A 22,968-nucleotide genomic window follows, 5' to 3' on the forward strand; every position below is an offset into this window, starting at 1 on the left:
CTCTGTTTCTCTGACACTCTGTTTCTCTGACACTCTGTTTCTCTGACACTCTGTTTCTCTGACACTCCGTTTCTCTGACACTCCGTTTCTCTGACACTCTGTTTCTCTGACACTCCGTTTCTCTGACACTCCGTTTCTCTGACACTCTGTTTCTCTGACACTCCGTTTCTCTGACTCTCTGACACTCTGTCTCTCTGACACTCTGTCTCTCTGACACTCTGTCTCTCTGACACTCCGTCTCTCTGACACTCCGTTTCTCTGACACTCCGTTTCTCTGACACTCCGTTTCTCTGACACTCTGTTTCTCTGACACTCCGTTTCTCTGACACTCTCTCTCTGACACTCTGTCTCTCTGACACTCTGTCTCTCTGACACACTGTCTCTCGGACTCTCTGTCTCTCGGACTCTCTGTCTCTCGGACTCTCTGTCTCTCGGACTCTCTGTCTCTCGGACTCTCCGTCTCTCTGGCTCTCTGACTCTCTGGCTCTCTGACTCTCTGGCTCTCTGACTCTCTGGCTCTCTGACTCTAACGGATTGATTCTGAAACGATCAAACATAATCTGAAACCCATTGTGTCACAACTTTAATTTCCCACATTAAAGATAAGTCTGACATCCTAAAGCTCACATTTTGAGCAGATGTGGGGAAAACACCCGTCTGATTTCTAAATGAGTCATTTTCTCCTGTAACTCTTATTAAATGAATGTCTGATCATCTTTCACTGCAGGTGTTTCTGGTTTATTTTAATAACTTTTTACTTTCTATAATATCAGTTTCCTGTTGTGGTTGTCGTTTTAAAAAGAGAGTTTTAAATAAGTCTTGTTTTAAAAATAAATAATGAGCCCAAATATGTCGTCTTTTTGTGAATCTGGTCAGTTATGGTAGTCAAAGACTTTTTTTTTCTTCACATTGAGTACCTTTATCTTTTTTAGTGATTTAAAAACTGTTCAGAAACTTAAACTTGTTGATTCTTATTTTAATGTACATCAAGTGTCCTGTTCTCAATATTCAGTGTCTGGTTTGGATGAAAATAGCTGGAAATCATTCAGAAGTGTATTTATTCAGTACCGGCTGATATAAACACCAGTTCTGGTGTTTTAGTTTTACTTTATTGCACATGTGGTCAGATTGGATCTGGTTGTGAATAAGGATAAGTCTCCAGCACGTTGAAGTGAAATTAAGTCTGTTTTATCTGAACTCATGTTTGATTTTTATCCAAGATGAAATATTGTGCATCCCACATAAACACTTGTTTAATATTTTAAGTTGTAACTAATAAAAACTGCTGTGCAGGAGGAATTTTATACCTCAAATGATAACCAGAGGAACACATTTTATGCATCGACTGACGTGACTCCATTCTGGTTCCTGATCTTCTCTTGGCCTGCAGAGGTCTTTAAAAAATAAATCTGATCGTCCTCTCCGTGTCTCTGCAGGGACGTCGCCTTCCTGAAGGACTGCGTGGGTCCAGAGGTGGAAGCCGCCTGCGCTAACCCCGCCGCCGGCTCCGTCATCCTGCTGGAGAACCTCCGCTTCCACGTGGCCGAGGAGGGAAAAGGCAAAGACCCGTCTGGAAACAAGGCGAGTCTGTCGGCTGATGGTGTTGATTCAACGCGTTAAAATTTATTCCAACTAATTAAAGTTCTATTATTGTAGAAATAATCACCCATTTGGATGGGATTAATAAGATTTCTAGAAATGATTTAAAATAATTGATCTTTGGACAATTATACAGCTGCAACGCATCCCAAACGATTGTCACATTTATGATTTATTCCTATAAGACATAATATTGTTCCCATATTGACAGAATGTAAATAAATCACCTTTAAAATGAAGTTTGTATAGAGCTACAGGAGGACAGTGGAGGGTTTAACTCATTTTTCACACAAACCTCATCCTGATGAAACTTTTTATTCATTTTCTCCCTATAAACTTCTATTTTGACAAAGTGATTTTATTTTTTCTGAGCAAACAAAGAGAACACAAATCATTTTCTCTGTTGTGCTAGTTCATTTAAATCTAGTCTTTTAAGTTTATGATGAACTGTACAACCGTAGCTCACCTCAATGGTTCCACTCTTGGAGTTGGCAAAGAAACGCCCCACCCTGCCCAGTACTGGACCTGTGGTCAATAATTAATGTCCCTGAGCTGCTTTATGTCAATCAAAAGTTCTCTTTTTAAAGTTGGACCAGTAATATGGACAATAATCAAAGGTATTCTGGTGTGTTTTACTTTAATTTAGAGGTAGGTGTTTGTGCTCATAAAAGGTTAAACAAATTCATTAAGCAGTTATTTAATCAGATTTAAATTTACATGCAGAAAGTTAGAAATTCAGTTTCCTTTTATTTAATGTAAATAACTTAAAATTGAGATTTACTTTGAGTTATTTTAAACGTTCCAAAACATCCAAGAACTTTTAGTCATTTTAGCTTTCTCTGTGAAAACTGCACTTTTTCAGCATAACGTGATAAGTGAGGACTTCCACTTTGGAGTGTGGCTGCAGCTAGGCATAAGAGGTTTATTTTGAAAATTGGGTTGCCATGTCAAAATCCAAAATGACTGCCACTATTTATGCATATACGTTAACTTTGTGACCTGGATAACTTCAAAAATAAGCTAAGTACCGACTTCCATTTGGCTGTGTGACTGCATCTAGGTATAAAAGGGTCCCTATGAAAAACTTTTTCCGTGTTAAAATCCAAGATGGCCACCACCATATATGTATAATGCATATGTAAACAAACCACCACTATCATTTGAGGAAACTATGCTTTCAAGTTTGTACTACTTGGAAGTATAGTTTCCGCAAAGGCTTGAGGTGGCCAAGGCCACCATTGGCCACCCCCTGGCTCCACCTCTGCACCTGATGGTGAATAAATGCTCCCTCGGCTCTCCACGATCTGTCACTCTGCACCGCCTCAGACAAAAAAACACTAACTGTGCAGCTCAGAACATGTAGATAATTATTAAATATTTAATTATATATATAAATATATATATATATTTAATATATCAGACTTCCCTCAAATGTTTCACACAAATACTGGGTTTGATTTTGTTTGTGTGAAAATAAGACGTTTGTTTTCCATCAAGGACTCGTTGGTGAAAATCAGTCGCTCAGTCCAAGTTTTCAGAAACCACAGAAGGAACTTTGATCTTTAACTGGTCCAGTTCATGATTGGAAGAAGTTTTTATTTAATCTGTTTTATTTATTTGTTTATGCCACATCCTTCCGTTTTAATGTAACAAAACATTCATTCAGGATTAAGGACCTTATTGATAACGGAGTCGTCTCTAAATCGGGAAGAAGAACCAAAACACCCATCAGGATCATTTTGCTAGTTCCTGAACTGAAGCCTGTTGTGTTGAGTGAAGGTGTGATTGCAGGCAGCAGGGACTGGACTGAAGTCCAACTGTCTGACATTTGATCCACATTGAAGAACACCCCTGACCTTTATCTGCCCTCCGCTCCAACAGTTGTGACCTTTCACTTCGTAAAGTGCAACAGAAACCTGATCCAGGGTCTCGGGTTGAGAGTTTGTCTCCATTCAGATTATTTCTGGTGAACATTTGTCTGTAAAACAGTTTGTGTGTTTTTGGGACGAAGCTCTGCGAACGTGAAATAAAGCCCGTACGCTTTAACGCCACGTAGGTGTGGAAAGTTCTCATTCAGTGGGTCTTTCAGAATTGAAGAAGAAATGTACGACGCCGGGTGAACCTCGACTCTATTTTTCGGACTATAAGGCGCATTAAGCGTCAAACTTTATTCATCTCATTCACAATAACTCAACAGTGTTCAGTTGTTCCACATGAAATCGGTTCGAGGTCGGTAAGCACAACCAGAATTAATACAGAAGGTGCGTCGGATAATAAGGCTCACTGTTGATTTTTGAGAAAATTAAAGAACTTTAAGTGCGCCTTTTATAGTCCAGAAAATATGGTATGACAAACCACTGGAAATCAAAACCCTTTTAATTTCTGCTATTAATGAAATATTTTGTACCAAGTTTGTTTTATTTAAAAGAAAAGAATTGTCGAACACTCCTCTAGGAAATCCTTCTTAGTTAGTTGACATTTTTAACTCTTTCATTTGTACATATAAAAAATACAAAGTAAAAAATAAACACTTAACTTCATTTAGTCCATAAAGGGACAGTTTTTATTAACATTTACCTCCAAAATTGTCAGAAAACAGCAAAGACATGAACTTTTCTGATGTGTTGATCAAACTGGTTAAAAGAACTAAAGTCGGCTGCAAAGAGCTCTGAGGGGTTGTTCGGTGGTTCTGTTGTGTTTGACGTTTGAAGACTGCAGGACTTGCTGCTTCTTTGTAACAAAGAAGAAAAGTTCTGTTTCCTTTAAACGTCGGGTCCTGGGGTTAGCTTGTGTCGACGTCAGCTAAGCTAACATTCATGTTGCAAGAGCAGCCGGGTAAATATGGACCACGGACATTTATTTAGCAGGGAAAGAGATTTGGAATGGGGGGTGTGGAAGCTGCTCTAGGCCTGTCACGATAACAAATTTTACTGGGCGATTATTAGTCTCAGAAATTATTGCGATAAATAATATTGTTTGAAATTTGACAATAATTAGTAATTGTCAAATTTAAGAAGAAATGTTGGTAAATTTTTGTGTACTACTTTTTTTTTTTTTACCACTGGCTGGCAGTATAAGACGGTTTGAACCGAAGGATGGATAGTGAGGGAGCGAGCAGCGTGTCTCTTAAGAAAAATGTGAGGGAGGCCTCTTGACGTAACATGGGCTGTCTCTCTCTGGTTCTCAAAATGGTGGACACTTGTTGTGGTTTGAGCTCTGTAGCGTAGCATTTTTCACATAACTTTTTTTAATAAAAAAAAATTAAAAAAGTTCTCAGCTTCTTTTTGCAGAGGAAAAACAACTTTTTACACAAAGGCACGGGCTTCAACTGTGAATTTTGGAGCTTCGACAAGATGGAGGGCCCCCCCCCCCCCTCCCCGAGGTCAGCCAGTTAGCTTAGCTCGTAGCTTAGCTGCTTTTAACGATCCAAAAATAGGATTTTGGATCGTTAAAACGGATTTTAAAGAGAAAGGGAGGGTCAGTGAAGAGCACCGGAGTTGAACTTTTTGTCATCCAGTGTCTTCAATAGAAAGAGAGACACGAAGAAACGATAAAGCTGATAAATGAAGATGAGGTCGATAATTTTCATCTATCATGCGATTAATTGATTTGTTTGTCGCCACAGGCCTAAGCTGCTCAGATTCAATCGTTAATTTCCGACTTTTATTGAAGAGATTTTTATGTTTTCAACTAAAGTAGATTCTCCTTGAAGCTTTTAAAACAAGTATTTATATTTGTGTGCAGAAAAATGCAACAATAATGCATGAATGGGACCAGAGGTGCTCATTCTTTCATCTTTTTCTGTTTCTTTGGTTCAGACCAAAGCCACCCAGGAGCAGACGGACTCCTTCAGGGCGTCTCTGTCCAAACTGGGGGACGTTTACATCAACGATGCCTTCGGGACGGCTCACAGAGCTCACAGGTAAAGAACTAAATAAAATATTAACGATGTTACTGAGCTGACATCAAACTAAATGGTATCGAGGTGAAATGGATAAGTCGGAGTCTTTATTTTTAACGTTTGGAGGTGAACTGAGCAGAAGCCTGTTTCTGTACAAACTACACAAGTTGCTGCTGCTCATTAAACCACACACTGCTGCATCTCTCTGACCTTTTTAGTGATTACTGGTTCTCAAAATGTTTTCACCAACATATTGTTACTGGGAACTGATCAAAATAAATACTGGTATGTTGGAGGTTTCAAGGTGGGATAGGCTCTGATACCAGCGTTCTTCACTTTACTTCTCTGGTTGTGCTCATAAAAGTCGAGCTGTGTTCAACATAAGGACAGTTTTTATCTTTAATATGATTTTTATACCGTTGTTGAACTGGTCAGGGTGCACAGCGGGATTTGTGCCGTTGAATCAGTTTTTAAAAAAAAACCTCTGCAGAGTTACTAACAAACATCTGGACTTCCTGTCGGTTCATCTCTTGGTCTTTGTCCCCGTCCTGCAGCTCCATGGTGGGGGTGAATCTGTCCCAGAAGGCGGCGGGTTTCCTCATGAAGAAGGAGCTCGACTACTTTGCCATGGCCCTGGAGAAACCTCAGAGGCCCTTCCTGGCCATCCTCGGAGGGTGAGAGCTTTTCAAAAGTTTACATCTGTAAAATTACAAAAAGTGTTTTTTCTTCTCCTTTAAAGTAAAATGGAAACGAAGAGGTCCAGTACGGCCATTTCTCCATTGTCCAGTTCCACCACAACTCGCTTCGATATAACTCGAGTTTTGCCTCGATGTTTGCACGGCTGCCCGAAACAGTAAACGCAACGCGGCAGTGGATAAACGAGTGAAATAAAGTCATGAACACTTAACGTCCTCTGCCACGGTCTCCAACAAGGCTGCGCCCGAGTTCAGGCCACCTTCTCTCCATTAACTCGTTAACCAAGTCCATTTGGTCTAACTCCGTCTTAACTCGTACAGTGTTGGGTTAGGTGTTGCCTTTTAATGGACGTCTTGTATATTTTAAATTAAATAACAGGAAACATGTATCATACTGCAAATAAGTCACAGGAAAACCAAAACTATTAGTTATTATTATTATTATTAAGCTGCAAAAGTGAAAGAAACGTGTGGCACGTAAAAAACGAAACTAAAAAGAGGGGTGGACGACCACCCTGACCACCGCCAGCTGTTGTGCGCATTAGGTTTAGTTTTAGAGATTAATGTGTTTATAGTTTTTTTTTTAATAGGTTTAGAGATGAATATTTTTTTGCTTTTTGTTTGTGAAACAAAGTCAGAGGAAGCTGGTTCTGGTTCGGTCGATTGAACCCGGTGTTGCACCATATTCTGTGACCTGCAACAGTGCATGCAACACCTCCCTCTACGGTCACAATATACGGTGGTCACAGAATATGGTATAACACCGGTTCACAAGGAGCTCCAAACAGTCAGGAAGTTGATTCATTTTCTGTTTCCTTACGGTAGTTGAACCGGAAGATTAATCTTTCGTGAAATATTTCCAGACTATTGATGCATTTCTACCTGTTTGCCAAGACTGGCCTGCTCCGCTCCATCCGTCTGTTTGGAGGAATCCATTTTGTAGCTGCCCGCGCCCGGTGCGGATCACGTGACACGTGACGCAATGACGTAACTGCGAATATTCGACATGAAATTTAAAAACGCGCGAGATGTCTTGGGAATCGACGTGTCGATAACTCGAGTAGTCTGTTAAAGCCCTAGTGCACAGGAGGACTTTAACATGAATTTAACAAGATTAACACTTAAAACAATTATTTGTTTGCTCAGCATTATATTAAAGGTGTGTCTCAGTTGAACTTTTCCTTAATAAATGCACTTTAATGGTAAAATCAGCTGCATTTCAAAAGTATTGGCTGCCTCGGTGCTCTGGGAGCACGCAGAGGGAGGAAATCAGGAAGGAGGAACGCTGTGCATTTCTTAAAAATTTAACTAGATAAGCGCCTAAAACAATTATTGGTTTGCTCGACATTATATTAAAGGTGTGTCTCAGCTGAACTTTTACTTAATAAATGCACTTTAATAGTCAAATTAGCTTAATTTTGCCAGGGTGGCGCGGTGAAATGAAGCTGATTTGACGGTTGTTCCAAGCATGATCCCATAGCTGGATGAAGGTGGCAGGCTACGGCAAGCCGATTGTGTCATTAATATCCACTTTTATCTATTACACGAGACAACGGTATGCCATACCATTCGAGTGCCATCTAGCGGCTGAAAATGGTAGTGTTCAATATTTTCTGTCAGAATGAATAAGTAAGCCCAAAATTGGTTTGTAAATATGGGAAAAAAAAACATAAATAAGTCTCTTCGTTGTATAAGTCGCAGGGCATGGAAATTATGTAAACAACTGCTACTTATAGGTCAAAAAATACGGTAATTCGCACGTTTTTGCACCGCCCTTAAAATAAACCCTCAAGTTTGTCGTCTTCCTTTTCTTCTTCTGTTCTTTGCTGCAACTCTGCAGCTCTTTTATTTATGGGTATTAGATCCGTCCTGGAATAGAAGAGAATCTTCTGTCTTTGCTGTTGTGGCTGAGCAGGCAGAGAGAGGTGAGGGGTCACGTTAAAATGAATTGTTGCGTTCAGCTGTGAGCTTCGATCAAACTGGACCCGTCAGTCTTGTAAAATCTGCAGACTGGGATCAATATGAGCTGCTCCTCTAGAAGAGCTGTGCAAATGTTCTGATATTTTGCACATGGATTAAATAAAATCAGATTCAAACATGTGACCAAGTGGATCGTTGAATTTAAAGTTGTTGTCTTTAAGATGTGCCACAAAGACGGGAACATCAGGAACATCTGACTTCTTCTTCAGTGGGGAATGAGTTTGATTAAAAGCAGTGAAGTCGGGGTTGATGAATGATCTAATGTTCTCTGCCTCTCTGGTTTCAGAGCGAAGGTGAAAGATAAGATCCAGCTGATCAACAACATGCTGGACAAGGTCAACGAGATGATCATCGGCGGCGGGATGGCCTTCACCTTCCTCAAAGTCCTCAACAACATGGAGGTGAGGAAGACCACGGACGACAGCAGCTCCTCCTCAAACGCTTGGTTATGTTTACCACGATTATCCAAAGGTTGAAAACACATGAAATGTGGGAAAAAGTCTCAGCTTAAAGAGATAATTCGGCCAATTTCATGTAAGTTCACTCAACTCCAGTGGGACTTTTTTAAAGAAAAGTAGTTTTGCCTAAAAGGAAGTCCTCCTGGAGGACTGAAACGTGCTAACTGTTTCAGAGGCTAGGCCTATTCAACGAGTGGCCCATGGGCGGAATGTGGCCCTTTTTTCATTTAGATGGCCCCCACGAAGCAGCCAGAATTAATTTAATGCTAAAAAGGATTTTTGTTGAGCTGTTTGACGTTCGAGGCGTTCAGTTTTGTGTAACGCCTCTAATTTCCCCTCTCAGCAGGAATTCAAACTTGCGTCGCCTCAGTTCGACCTCTTGACAAAATGTTGTGAAAGAATCGATCCTAAAAGACCGGAGTCACGCAGGAGCTCACTTTTATTTGCTCCTTTTTATGAAATGACCCCTTTCACCACGATCTGCAAACAGTGAACTCAGCCTTAAGAAAACACTTTTTTAAAGAGTTCATTAAGCAACAACGAAGGAGGAGGAAGAAGAAGAGTTTAGTAAAAACTAGACTTTTGAAATAAGACTTTTTTTTTTAAGAAATGTTTTGACATAAGAGTTGTGAAGGTGAGATGATGAAAAAATTACGACAAATCTGTAGAAAAGACTTTATTGTGTTAAATGTTTGAGTCTGCACTAAATAAATTCCAGTGACTTTTGTTTTATTTGAAATCTGCACCACCTGAGAGTGGAGTTGCATTTGGCCCCAGCCCGAAGCAATCATTTCCAAACCCGACCCGACAAATTAACAGTAATTACAGGTCCAAATCCAAACACACACACACCCCCCCCCCATGTTTAATTAAGCTTTGACTGCTTATATACGGTAGTTAGTAACAGTCGGCGGACTCACGCAGCTGAATAAAAAGGACAGAAGATCAGAGCTGAGGGGTGTTTGTCCTTCCATGGCTGTCAAATCGCACTAAATCCCTGCTTCCGCCTGCATTCTGCATTATTCAGACACGGACCCTGCTCTGACATGTCGGATATTTTGTGATCTCACCTGTTTGGGTCGTCGGCCGCACGCGTCCGCTGAGTGCAGCGGCTGAACGTCCATTTGGGCTGATGGATCCCTGGCAGTAATCCATCTGAAGCTTAACTGCACTTTTTACCTCTTTCAAGGCCGGTCAGCGCGGCTGGTGATTGTATGGCAGGCCGTGTTGCCATATAATTGGATCATCAGCCGCGTGCGTCCGCTGACGCAATCAAAAGCCTGACACCGACCCAGCCCGCTCCGGGTTCAGGTTAGAAATGGCAGCTCTACCTGAGAGTAGCCGTATAGTTTGAGTGAACTGACTTGAACTTTTTGTTTTAAAAGGACGTTTGTCATAAACAAACAAATGTTTTAAACACCAGTAGTCAAAATAAGTTTTTTCTGTTTGTAACTGTTCGTTCTTTGTGTGCTGAAACGTTTCTCAGAGTCGAGCTCCTCGGTCGTCGTTTTATAACCCGATCCTTTAATTTTCTGTCAGATCGGTAACTCTCTGTACGACGAGGAGGGCGCCGCCATCGTCAAAGACCTGATGGCCAAAGCCGAGAAGAACGGCGTGAAGATCACGCTGCCCGTTGACTTCGTCACCGCGGACAAGTTTGACGAGCACGCCGCCACCGGCACCGCGACCGTCGCTGGCGGCATTCCAGCCGGGTGGATGGTGAGGATCACTAATCCCAGAAGGGTCTACGTGTTTTAGTCAGACTTAACTACAGCAAACCCGTGGGTCTTCTGCAGGGTCTGGACTGTGGACCAGAGAGCTCCAAGGCCTACGCCGAGGCGGTGGGCCGGGCCAAGCAAATCGTGTGGAACGGTCCCGTCGGCGTGTTCGAGTGGGACAACTTCGCCAAGGGGACGAAGAACCTGATGGACAAAGTGGTCGAGGTGACCAAGTCGGGCTGCGTCACGATCATCGGTAAGAAAAGGAGACGGGAGGCCGGTTCTGTTAGAAACACGTCAGTCTGTTCGAGTGCAGGGGTTTAACTCGTGGTCTGACGGGCAGGACTCGCTGTCAGGCTCCTGTTCTGCCCTGATGATGAAAATCAACACGAATCTTTGACGAGAGAGACGAAGAGGAAATTACCGTAATTTCCAGAATATAAGCTGCTACTTTTTTCACAGGCTTTGACCTCTGCAACAAATAGTTCCTCGCAGTTTGTTGCTTGAATTTTGAACGTGCTTTTAAAACACTTGTGCCACATTTTATTGTTTCAGTGTCCGAGCTGTCGTGAGCATCTCAAACTTGTCTCGGATCTTTCTTGATATAATTTCTGTGAATTTTTAAATGGTTGGAATTGATTTTTGACACGGAAGCTTTCCTGATGACAAAACATCTGTAACAGCAGCCTGGGTCTACAAACCACAACAGTGATGGAACTAAAGTGATCCAGTAATCCAAATTAATCCTGCAACATGGTACTGTATTCCTAATGTGCAGCCAAAGTGTTCACAAGTTTAGGTTTAGGGTTATTGTCATATGCAGATCAACACAAGATCAACAATGATCAGGACGAGAAGAACCGTCTCGACTCGCCAAAAAAACAAGAAATACCAAAGCATGCAACAAAAATACAAAAACAAGGCGTCAAAAACGAAAAAGAAATACATCAACAGCAGCATGGTCTATTAGCTGTGTGGTTTTGTTAACAGTGTGGTTCTGTTAGCAGCATGGTTCTGTTAGCAGCGTGGTTCTGTTAGCAGCGTGGTACTGTTAGCAGCGTCGTTCTGTTAGCAGCGTCGTTCTGTTAGCAGCGTCGTTCTGTTAGCAGGGTGGTCTCGTTAGCAGCGTGGTGCCGTTAGCAGCGTGGTGCCGTTAGCAGCGTGGTGCCGTTAGCAGCGTGGTGCCGTTAGCAGCGTGGTGCCGTTAGCAGCGTGGTTCTGTTAGCAGCGTGGTTCTGTTAGCAGCGTGGTTCTGTTAGCAGCGTGGTGCTGTTCGCATCATGGTCCTGTTAGCAGCGTGGTGCTGTTAGCAGCGTGGTGCTGTTAGCAGCGTCGTTCTGTTAGCAGGGTGGTCCCGTTAGCAGCGTGGTGCTGTTAGCAGGGTGGTCCCGTTAGCAGCGTGGTGCTGTTAGCAGGGTGGTCCCGTTAGCAGCGTGGTGCTGTTAGCAGCGTGGTGCTGTTAGCACATGATAATAACGACCGCAGCAATGAATGATAATTGCCCTCCAGAACCGGGTCTGACAGACACGGAACATCCAAAGTTTCCTCACAGAACCAAACTGTTCTGTAGAGTTGGGTCCATGCAGGCGAATGGAGGATCATGGAGACAGCCGCCAAGACAGGCCAGAGTCTGAACCCGAGGTTGGAGGGGGCCGGGAACTGAACCACGTGGACAGGATGACGAGGCAGCGACACACAAAACTCCAGAAGTGCGTCATGGTCATACCTGCAGCGTGGGAGTGCAGTGTAGGAGCAAAATAAGTTCAAACATAAACAACAGGAACGAAAAAGGATGGAGTCGAAGCGGAGCTCCCGTCAGTGCTGCCATACTGCAGCGCACGTGACCTCGCACTAACCAAGGCTTAAGTTAATTTAGTTTTTACTAGAGAAGCTGGAGCTGCAGTGAAACGACTTCTGTTCAAGACTGTAGGAAATAAACCCCTGAAATATATGTAAATATTTAAGTTTTGTTCTATAAAGTTCAAGATCTTGAATGTTTGACAAAGAAACTGGTTTCAGGACAGGATGAATGTTCCAGTTAGTGTTTCCAGAGCTCTGAGGCTTTCTGTTGTAAACGTCTCGTCCAGGTGGGGGCGACACGGCCACCTGCTGCGCCAAGTGGAACACAGAAGATAAGGTGAGCCATGTCAGCACTGGAGGCGGAGCCAGTCTGGAGCTGCTGGAAGGTGAGTGGCAGGTGCACATTGTGACGCTCGCTGATGATGATGATGAGCTCTCTGAACGTCCTCCCTGTGTGTCCTCAGGTAAAGTCCTGCCAGGTGTCGAAGCCCTCAGCAGCGTCTGAACCTCACCAGCTGCAGTGTGTCGTGTGTTTGTGTGTGCGTAAGAAGAAAGTGGGTAGCTACTGAACATGGCCAGGTCCTATTTACTCAAACATCCCAGAAGTGACACAAACGCACCTCGTAACGACCCCCGCAGCGTTTTCATCCTCCGCAGGAGAGTCTGGGCTCCTCAGATCTGTCGATGACGAGCGCTCAGCCTCACGTCGACGCGCTGCTTTAAAGACAAAACTACCGCGGGCGGGGAGCCCTTTCCTTTTTGGCCTTTTCTCAACAAAAACCTTGAGGTCGAAGGTGAAACCTCATTTCCCAGCTCCTCCTCTTTGTAAAAACAAACCTGCTGAATGTGCATTTCTGCTTCGACACGGCACCACCACTGTTCCTGTATATGTTGAAAGTGTTCTTGTTCCATCTGTAGATTTGTCTGTTTAATCTGGTTATAAAATAATATAATAATAAACTTCTCTGAATGTCTTCTCTTTATAAACTGCAGCTTCTGAGGCTGAGCTTCATCAAACTGCTTAGAAAACTGTTCCGGTGGGTCCTAAAGCAAGTAGGGTTTGATTTTAAATTTAAAGTTGAGATTTTAACTTCTGTCCCCCCAAAAAGTAAAGTTTTTCTTCATTTAGCAAAGAAAAAATATACCGTCTGTGCAAAGGAAGTTTCAGAAATGATGTTTGACCATATGATGTCTGAAAGTGTGAATGAAATGATTTATCTGAAGACAAACTTAAAGTATTTGATCTCTGAGGTACAGGAAGCTGAATCAGATCAATCAAAACAGTTTGTATGTTCCGTCAGTTTGAGTCTCACAACCAAAAGGAAAAGGTTTTTCTCGTGTTTGATACCAAAAAGAATCATGAACTTTTGATAAATTATAATGAAATTTGCAAAAGCAAAAATAATAATAGTTTGTGCCTCTATTAATTCAAGATGGCCGCCACCGCTAAGTAACCAAAAACAGTTCCAACTCCAGATGTTGGACTGAAGTTTGAAGCGTCAGTAGCTGAGAGTCGTCGTCCTCACTCACTCTGAGCACCAACAGATCACGTCAACTGTCTGAATATATACATGACGTAATTTAGCTTTGTCGGCCATGTTTGTCTCGCTGAAGAGGAGGAGCTCCACGTCCTTCAAACACTTTGTGCTCGTCAAAACCTTTTAATGCTCATTTCAGCTTCTTTCTGCTAAATTCAGCTTTTTCAGCTTGGGTATCTTTTAGCTCATTTTAGCCTTCTGCTGTTTTATTGCTAAGTTTCACCTTTTGTGTTTCATAATTTCAGCTTCTCTGCTAATTTCAGTTTTTTTCTGACTTGTTCAGTCTCTTTCTGTCATAGTAGCTCAATCGGCTCATTTCGGCTGCTCGTTTGGTTCAAATTCAGCATTTACCGTTTAGCGATGAAGCCTTTTCATTCTGGTTTCAGCCTCTTCAGCAGCTTTCAGCAAAAATCGTCAACAAAAACTGCATTTTCACAGGAAGCGCAATTTCTCTAGTTTTAATTTTTCTCCTCGTTGGTTAAAAATCGCCAAATATTTAAACCAAACACAAATTAACTGAAAGACATAAATGTGTTTTTTTTCACCCGCAGGTGGCGGCCTCGGCTTTAACAGCAGGTTTGATTAATTTCCACACAGCTGAGCACAAAGTATTTTATTTAACTTTTTATCTCTCAGAGCAGTTGTAGGTGGTGGTGCGTTCAGGTGCAGTCGCTGTTTTCATTCACATAATCGGGCTCATCTAAGAAAAAGAAAACATGTCAGGGGTTTATTTAAAAATATGGTGGACATAAAAAAAAGCAACGTTCAGTTTCGGGATTTTTACTTAAATTATAACGATTTTGTTGTTTCTGTGGATCTTCAGTGCTTCAATACTGACAAAGATAATTATTAATAATTTGTATCTTTTCGACCATAAATAAAATGTTTTTGATTGGAAATGAGAAATTAAAAGTACTTTTGATTCAAACAGACCTTTTTAACCATAAATTGTAAGTTATTTTTTTAATTCAACCTTTTTATGAATATGAATGTTTTTAATCCTTGGATGAGAGTTTAACGTTAAAATCAAAATGTTTAATAGTAAGAAGATCAAACTAACCTTCCATTTGCTGTTCCAGGAACGCAGCGTTTTCATAATCATCATCTGTTTTAACAAAGCAGCAGTTTGAAAAAGTCCTTCACTCTCCGACTGATTAAATGATCAGATTATTAACCCAGGGATTACCTTCTGTTATGGACAGCGACGGGAAGACGTTTCCGTAAATGCCTGGCGTCTGCTTGTCTTCTGAAAACACCGACGTCGTGCAGTGAACATCAGGACCGAACCAGCTGGTTGACAACACACGTGTAAAAATACTCACCGAGTCGTCTGTTCTTCTCGTTTTCATACAAGGACACGGCGATTGGAGCGCTGAAAACAAAAAGGTTTTAATCACCTCATTTATCTGCACATTAGCAGCACTGTTGGCAAAATATCTCATGAACCAGTGATACTAATGAAAGTATAACTGGATATGAATCTACAGCTGATAACCTTTTGGGATTAACCTGATTCAAGATGGCTGCCACAGCTAGTCCGTCTTGGAAACATAAAAATGTACACACCGAGGAAGTCCGCCCTTTTTCCAACTTCCCTCTCCGGGTTGAGGGTGAGGTTCTGCCTCGAGTGGACGAGTTCAAGTATCTTGGGGTTTTCTTCTTGATGAGGGAAGAATGGAGTGTCCACAGTGTTGTGTACTTTGTGCCGGTCCGTTGTGGTGAAGAGGGAGCTGAGCTGTAAGGCGAAGCTCTCCGTTTACGTTCCTACCCTCACCTCTGGGTAGTGACCAAAAGAATGAGATTGCGGATACAGTCCTTCACTTATCGTTGGGTTTGCGTTCCAGACAAAGACGTTATATTTATTTTAGTGTTTATATACAGTGTAAGGCTTTATAAACCCTTCCCACACTTTTGAAAAATGTTCTTAACGTTCTAAACGTTCTAAAAGAGCACAGAGAAAGAGCAGACTGATGCTATGATTACTGAGCCCGGGTGCAGACTGGCCATCGAGGCTCGGTTCAGGTCGCGCTGGATTATTTTAAATTAAACAATCCGTGCCCTCACTCAAGTATAAGACAGACACCCACTCCCCCTCATTTCTTTTTCGGAAGATGTCTGTTGCGCACCTGCCTATTGTGCATCTCTGGGACACGATGAGGAAAGACGGATCCCACCCTCTGCCCTCTCCTTTCCCTTTCTCTGCTGTGCCTTGGAAAGAGAAAGGAGGGTTGCAGATAAATAAACGTTGAATATCGGAGAAAATGCTTAGGTGGAAAAATAAGAATGAATCAGTTTTTAAAAAGAGAAAGTGGCTGAATGTGGATCACTCTGGTATAAGACAGACACTCCCCACCCCCTCCTTTCTCTTTCTGAGGCTGTCACAGCAGAGAAAGGAGGGGCAGAGGGTGGGGTCTGTCTTTTCCCATCGACAGTCGTGTACAATCTTACGTTGAAAGCCCACAAAAGTCAAACCACGAAGTATCGAGGGACTACTGCAGGCGGATGAAATGAGTTTCCTCTGCAGGGTAGCTGGACTCTCCCTTAGAGACGGGGAGAGAAGTTCAGTTATCAGGAGAGACTCGGAGTGGAACCTCCACATTGAGAGGAGCCAGTTGAGGTGCTTTGGGCATCTGGTAAGAATGCTTCCTGGGCTCCTCCTCAGGGAGGTGCTTTGGACATGACTGGGAGGAGACCCAGGACACGTTGGAGAGACTACATGTCTTTGCTGGTCTGGAAACTTTTTATTATTTATTTACCTTTTATTTAACCAGGCAAATCCCACTGAGATCACACATCTCTTTTGCAAGGGAGGCCTGAAGGCAGACTAACATGCATGATTTTGGTCTGTGGGAGGAAACCCACGCAAGCATGAGAAGAACATGCAAACTCCACACAGAAAGACTCCAGGTCCAACTGGGGATTGAACCCAGGAACTTCTTGCTGTGAGGCAACGGTGCTAACCACTGAGCCGTCGTGCTGCCTGCTTGAAGTCCCCCTAGAAGAGATGTCTGAGCCTCCCTGCTCAAGGATGGACAGGAACTTTTACAGAAACGCCTTTCAAAATAAAAGCCCTGGGCTGCATGCTTTACAACGACTTGCTTCTTTGACAAACTGTAAAACTCAAAGCTCAGATTGAACCGTTTTGTTTATTTATCCGTTTTTTCTTTCTAAAAACTAAAACTGAAGTTCTTAAAAGGCGTGAATTTAATTTAGAAAGAACATGTCCAAATATTACACGTATGTTTTCTTTACAAACCTCAAAGTAAATCACAACTTGACGCTGTTTGATGATGATAATGAATAACAGCAGGGTCAATCAAACTTTTCAGCAGATGGTTTGATTTACTGGAGGCTGAATGATAAAAAAAAAATCCTGCAGAACTAACCGGCACCGTCTGGTCTGCTCATCAGTCGGGGTTCATACAAATTCAACTCCTTCAGTTTAAAAAGAGGAACTAGCTGCACAATCTCATGACCAAGAGGAAATGACTAAAGATGTTTGTGAAAATCTCTGCAGCCTGTCAGGAAAAAAACTTTAAACTCTAATTATCTTTATGAACAGATTGAGATGTTAGGCCTTGATTTCAGCAAAACATTACTTTGTGTATCACTCGGTTAAAATATGGCGATTCAATAACTCGTGTTAAAGTTGCTCTTGCTTTTGTTTGCGTCTCAGTTTGACTTAATGAGACTTTAAACTGTTCATTTTTATAAAAACTGAAGAAAGACGCAGGTTTTCTTAAACCATTTTGTCTGAATTCAGTTTGTTTTTTGTCGTTTCTTCACGGTTTAGGCTCGTTTGGAGCCAATCCAATTCAAGATGGCCGCCGCAGCTGATTGACATGAACATAAAAATGGCTGAACCTCGGTTGATTTAGGCTTCGAGCTAAAATTTGGCGTAATAGTAGCTGAAAGTCTCTTGTGAATTTGCTTAAAACTTTAGCTGCAACATTTTCTTCAAAATTTCTTATGAGCCACGTCGCATTCTCCCAAATCCTTGCACTTTTAAATGGTTGTACATTAAAAAAATTTTAAATATAAACACGTTTTAGCATTTTAAATACGACTTCAGTAAAACTTACACGTAGTCGTGGTCCAGGCTTGATCTGATTGATGGAACTGAAACAGAAAAAGGTAAAAATTGAAATAAACACTCTGCGGTTGTGATGAATGTGTGAATTATTACCTGAAACGTTCTGATAATCTGCCTGGTCCTCAGTTTGATCTGCAGCACATTCCACCAACACAGTCTGGCTTAAAAACTTATAACTTCTTTTTGTGAAGAAAATATAATAAAACATGAAAAGTTTACCTTCTTGAAAATCACATCCTTCAAAAGTTTCACTGAAAATAAAAACAGTTGTCGTCTTTAGAGTCAAATCTTTGGTTTTATTTGATTTGTCGCACAGAAATCAAACGAGAATGTGACCGGATTAAACCGTTTTATTAAAGCTGTTTCCTCTGAGATGGAAATTAAAAACACGCAGTCAGAAACTAACGAGTTTAAAGCCGACAGGGAGGAACAAACTGAACCGATCAGAGATGAAAACTCCTGATAGATGTGGCCGAAAAGAAGAATGAAAAATTACTCATCACTGCAGAAAACATAGATTCGCTTAAGAGCTAAAGTAGCAAAAGGCTAGCTAGAAGAGAAAAGTGGCAGAAAGTGGCTAAAAACAACCAAAGTTTAGCTAAGAGCTAAAATAGCAAAACAAAAAAAGACAAAAGTAACAAAAGGCTTGAAAAGTAGCAACAGACTAGTTAAAGCAGCAGAACTATAACTAAAGGATAAAATTAATATAAGGCTCACAATAGTAAAAAAAAACAAAGCTATATGGTAAAAGCAGCAGAATTGTAGCTAAAAGTTTCAAAAAAGGTTTAAAATTATGTGATGAATTGTAGCTAAAAGCTAAAATTAGCATAAGACTTGCTAAAGTGGACGAATGGTAAACAACTAAAGGTTAGCGAAGAGCTAAAGTAAAATAGTAGCTAAAAGATAAAAGCAACTAAAGACTTACTAAAGTAGAAAAAGACTTGCTAAAAGCAGCAGAATAGTAGCTTTAGCTGCTTTTAGCTATCATTCTTCCACTTTTACATTATTTGGCTACTTTAGCATGCCTACAATGTTCCGTCGGGTCATCTGGACGGTTTCTTTTTTTGTGCCGAGATGTTTCGCCCTCCATCCGAAGGGCTTCATCAGTCTGAGCAAACGCCAAACAAAACTGCTTTTCCACCAACAGCCGAAACCAAAGTGGAAAAAAACAGTTACGTTGGTGCTAAGATGGCCTCTGGGGCACACCCCATCCTCCGGTGCCTGCCCTCTCCCTCGTCGACAGTCGTGTCAAACTGGTTCAAAACACCAAAGTCCATGTTCAATAATCCAGGATTTTTATACCTGGATTATTGAGCATGGACTTTGGTGTTTTGCATGCTTTGTTACATTTAGCTTTAAGCTACCATCCCCTCACTTTTAGCTTCTATCTGGCCTTTTGCTACTTTACCAAGCCTTATTTTAGCTTTTAGCTACTATTTTGTCACTTTTAGTGTTTAGCTACAATTCTGCTGCTTTTAGTGTACAGCTAACCCTTTTCTACTATAGTGAGCCTGATGTTACTTTAATGTTCTAGCTTATTTAGAAGCTAAAAGTAGCAGAATGGTAACTAAAATCTTACAGTAAAAAGAGGCGAATGTAATACAACTTTGGCTACAAGCTAACAGTAGCATGCGAAGTTAAGAACGGAGCCAGTTTGCTGAAGAATTATTCAGATAGAAAGTTTTTGAAGAAATATATAATACATTTTGAAAAGTATCAAAGTTACAAAAACAAGTCACAGCTTTCGTCTCCTGGTTGGGCTGAAAGTTTTGTTGAATTAATGATTTAAAAAAGGAGCAAGAGTGAGCGGAAGCGTTGGTGTGAACACGGTGTAGAACAGAACCAAACGAGATCTGAAACCAAACTTTTAGCGAGTTTATTTTTGCTCACATGCCCTTACAGTCAGACGTCTGTACTTAGACCTGAAACATCACCCTGATGGTTAAGTTGTACATACACTGTGTCTGAAGACGCCTGGTTGCTTCTGGTGACTGAAAAATGCAACAAAAAATGATCAAACAAACCTGGTGCGGATAAAAACATAGTATTTTTACACAGAAATTTTAAAACTGAAGTTAAATTCACCTGTTTTTGATCTCATTACTGCAAATTTACTCCCACCGCGCTGACTGCCAGGAGAAAACGATAAGTCAAAAACTCTCAGGTGAAAATCTTTCTGGAATATTTGATTTGAATTAAATACAACGAAGCAGTTCTCGACCTGCTTTTATAAGAAGCTCTCGAAACAATTTAGGCCTTCAGGAGAAGAAGGCGAGAATTTTTACTGCTGAAAATATGGGATGAATATTAATACTCACAATATCTGTGGGTCGTATATTTGAGACTCTGCCTGGACGATCGCTGCAAGAAAACAAAATGCAGAGTTCAGCTCAGTTTGAAGCCGAATATAAACATGTGGTATTGTGTGAAAGTGTCTGTTGTTTTCCTGCTTCAATGTCAACACATTTTATCAAATTTATTCTGCACTTAGCATTCACAATTTCTCCAATTATCTTCTGTTTTACTTATTTTAGCTAGTCTTTAGCTACTTTTAGCTTTTAGTCGTCCTTTTGACATTTTTACCTTTTGCCATGTTTACCTTTGATACTTTGAGTTAGCATTTTGCTGCATTTTTAAGCTATTTTTAACTAGCGTTTTGCTCCTTTTAGCTTTTAGGTAATATTTTAGCTTCTTTTAGCTTTTAGGTAGTATATTTGTTTCTTTTAGCGTTTACCTAGTTGTTGACTTTTAACAAATTAGTTTCAGCATCTCCATCAAATTTGAGCAAAGTAATTCTGAACTCCATGTTCACAATTTTAGTTTTGAGTCATTGTTAACTACTTTTAGCTGTTTTTAGACTAACACTTTGATTGTTTGAGCTAGCCACTTGAAACTTTCAGCTAGTCTTTTGTTGCTTTTAGCTGACTTTTTACTGCTTTTAGGAAGCCATTTGCTACTTTGGGCTTGTAGCAATTACCTATTTAGTTGCCGTTTTGCTTTTTTTTGTTGTTTTTTTACCATTTAGATAGTGTTTTACTGCCCTTTAGCTATTGGTCTGTTTTAGCTTTAATAGCTCATTTTCAGCTTCATTTTCACAGAAAATTTCATTTCTTCAGTTAATGTTGCAATAATTTAGGCAGAACAAAGACTTGAGTTAACATCTTGATAACTCGGCTGTTTTCTCTCTCCTCGAGCTTGATCTGCGGAGGGTTAGGCCTTCTACAGCTCTGTCAGCGATTTAAACACAAAACCTATTTTTCTTTAAAAAAGGGGACAAATTGTCGGGGAACCGGCTGCAGTCTTGCCCTGCGCTCCTGACGGAGCCATCAGAAACTGAAGACTTTGTGCTGCTTTGATCACACCAGCCCCACTCCCACGTCGCCCTTCGCCTTCAGAGCAGCAGCCGGTCCGTTGTGACCCACATGTAGCATCGTTCTGCTGGTTTCCGCTGCTTTATCTCTTGTTTTGCAGCTCAAAGCCTGTGTCTGACACAACAAAGGCCCTATCTGCTTGACTAAAGAGTGCTAATGCAGAAAAAGAACAACTTTTGGTGAATCAGATCATTTAGTCGACAACAAAACGTTCAGAGAAATGTTGCCCCCATCCATTAATAACTCCTCCTCCTATTATGAACTTGAGGTAAACACGTGGTTGAAACAGAAAAGCCTCCAGTTCAGTTTGGATATTTACTCCTGCAGAAGCCACTGGTGAGATACCGCAGAAACAAAGGCAACTCACTGGACTTTTTTTTGCATCGCAGACACAGAAGTGACACCAGGCTGAGCGACACGACCGACACGACAGTCAGGGCTGCAGCCAGCGGACCGGGCTCCCCTGTCATACCTGAAACACACAAGCAGCACGAAGGATTAATGCTAGTTTTATTTTACATTAAATGGTGGTTTTAACATGCAGGTGTTACTGGTCAACAGACCGAAGGACTCGTGCTTTCCTGGTAGCTTGACAGGAAGTGGTTGGCTCAATCAAAACTGAAACGTGAGTCTGTGCCGGGCTCACACCCACATGCTGTTAAAAGACATCACGCCTCAAAGAAATGCTCAAAAATTCAAAGCACGAGCTTGAAAGAGTTTGTCTGAGTTCCCACGAGGAACTGAAGCGGCCGTGAAGCCGTTTCTATCCGCCTGCAAAGGCAGCGGGGACTTTTAGAGGTCAGCAGAGGTCAAACTGGATCTAAAGGCTCGAAACACCTTCCTCACAAGAACCACATCTCCTCTATGAAGAAAACGTCTGCCTGAAGTTAAATCTGCACCTCGAGCCCACGTCGGCGACCTGAAGTCAAAATTCCATCTTGCATCTCGTCGCTTTGAAACGAAACGTGCAAACGATGCATGACGTGACCTCTGCTAGTGCCCCGGCGTACAACACAGACGGCACCAAATCAATTAAAGTGCACGACAAAACGGTGGCGATCATGACCCAGCACTCTGTCTCCAGCAGATGTCTTGTAGAAACAACGTTCAAAGTTTAACCAGGTCAGAGCAAGTTGGACATTACACATCTGAACGGCCACTTTGGTTTCTTTTTTCTATTTTTACACTACTGCGGTTTACATTTAGACATTTTACAGATTTTTTTTCGGCAGAATGTTCAACTGACACCTGTTGATGTCACTCTCTTTACATAAAACCTGTGCAAACAAACCAACAAAGTCCATGCTCAATAATCCAGGTATACAATCCAACAATTTTCAGTCAGGTCATCTGGACTGGAGAAAAAGAAACTGTCCAGATGACCTGACTGAAAATTGTTGGACTGTGCAAACAAATTGTTCTTATTACAACAACCATTTTGTGGATTATTTATTTATTTATTTACCCATTATTTATACAGGTTATAGTCTCATTGAGTCAAGAGGATTTGTTTTCAAGAGGGACCTGTACTAGACAGACAACACATAAAGTACAGACAACAATACACAACAACAAAAAGCAATTAAACCAAAAAACAGTGTTATAGAATCACTATTTCTGTTAGCAGCATGGTACAGCTAGCAGTGTGGTCCTGTTAGCAGTGTGGTCCTGTTAGCAACATGGTCTTGTTTGCAGTGTGGTCCTGTTAGCAGCGTGGTTCTGTTAGCAGCATGGTACTGCTTGCAGCGTGGTCCTGTTAGCAGCATGGTACTGTTAGCAGAGTGGTTCTGTTAGCAGCATGGTACTGCCAGCAGC

At 41.5% G+C, this 22,968-nt stretch overlaps 1 protein-coding gene and 1 long non-coding RNA gene across 2 annotated transcripts in view; one reads left to right on the forward strand and one right to left on the reverse strand.

The window, feature by feature from the left end:
- Nucleotides 1–13,111, forward strand: part of pgk1 (phosphoglycerate kinase 1) — a 16,852-nt gene extending 3,741 nt beyond the window's left edge. Inside the window, exons 4-11 of the mRNA XM_037687841.1 lie at nt 1,437–1,581; nt 5,418–5,521; nt 6,055–6,174; nt 8,462–8,576; nt 10,173–10,352; nt 10,430–10,607; nt 12,439–12,537; nt 12,616–13,111. Of these exons, the coding sequence (XP_037543769.1) occupies nt 1,437–1,581; nt 5,418–5,521; nt 6,055–6,174; nt 8,462–8,576; nt 10,173–10,352; nt 10,430–10,607; nt 12,439–12,537; nt 12,616–12,656 (982 nt within the window). The 3' untranslated portion in view covers nt 12,657–13,111. The remainder of the gene's footprint in view (nt 1–1,436; nt 1,582–5,417; nt 5,522–6,054; nt 6,175–8,461; nt 8,577–10,172; nt 10,353–10,429; nt 10,608–12,438; nt 12,538–12,615) is intronic.
- Nucleotides 13,112–14,764: 1,653 nt separating this feature from the next.
- Nucleotides 14,765–15,031, reverse strand: LOC119420470. The gene is made up of 3 exons (XR_005187305.1): nt 15,012–15,031; nt 14,876–14,935; nt 14,765–14,794 (listed from the first exon to the last, which is right to left on the reverse strand). It is a non-coding gene; the product is annotated as an uncharacterized LOC119420470 (long non-coding RNA).
- Between the last annotated feature and the right edge of the window lie 7,937 nt (nt 15,032–22,968).

The sequence above is a fragment of the Nematolebias whitei genome, chromosome 14 (genome assembly GCF_014905685.2).
Source record: "Nematolebias whitei isolate Nwh7 chromosome 14, NemWhi1, whole genome shotgun sequence".
Lineage (NCBI taxonomy): Eukaryota > Metazoa > Chordata > Actinopteri > Cyprinodontiformes > Rivulidae > Nematolebias > Nematolebias whitei.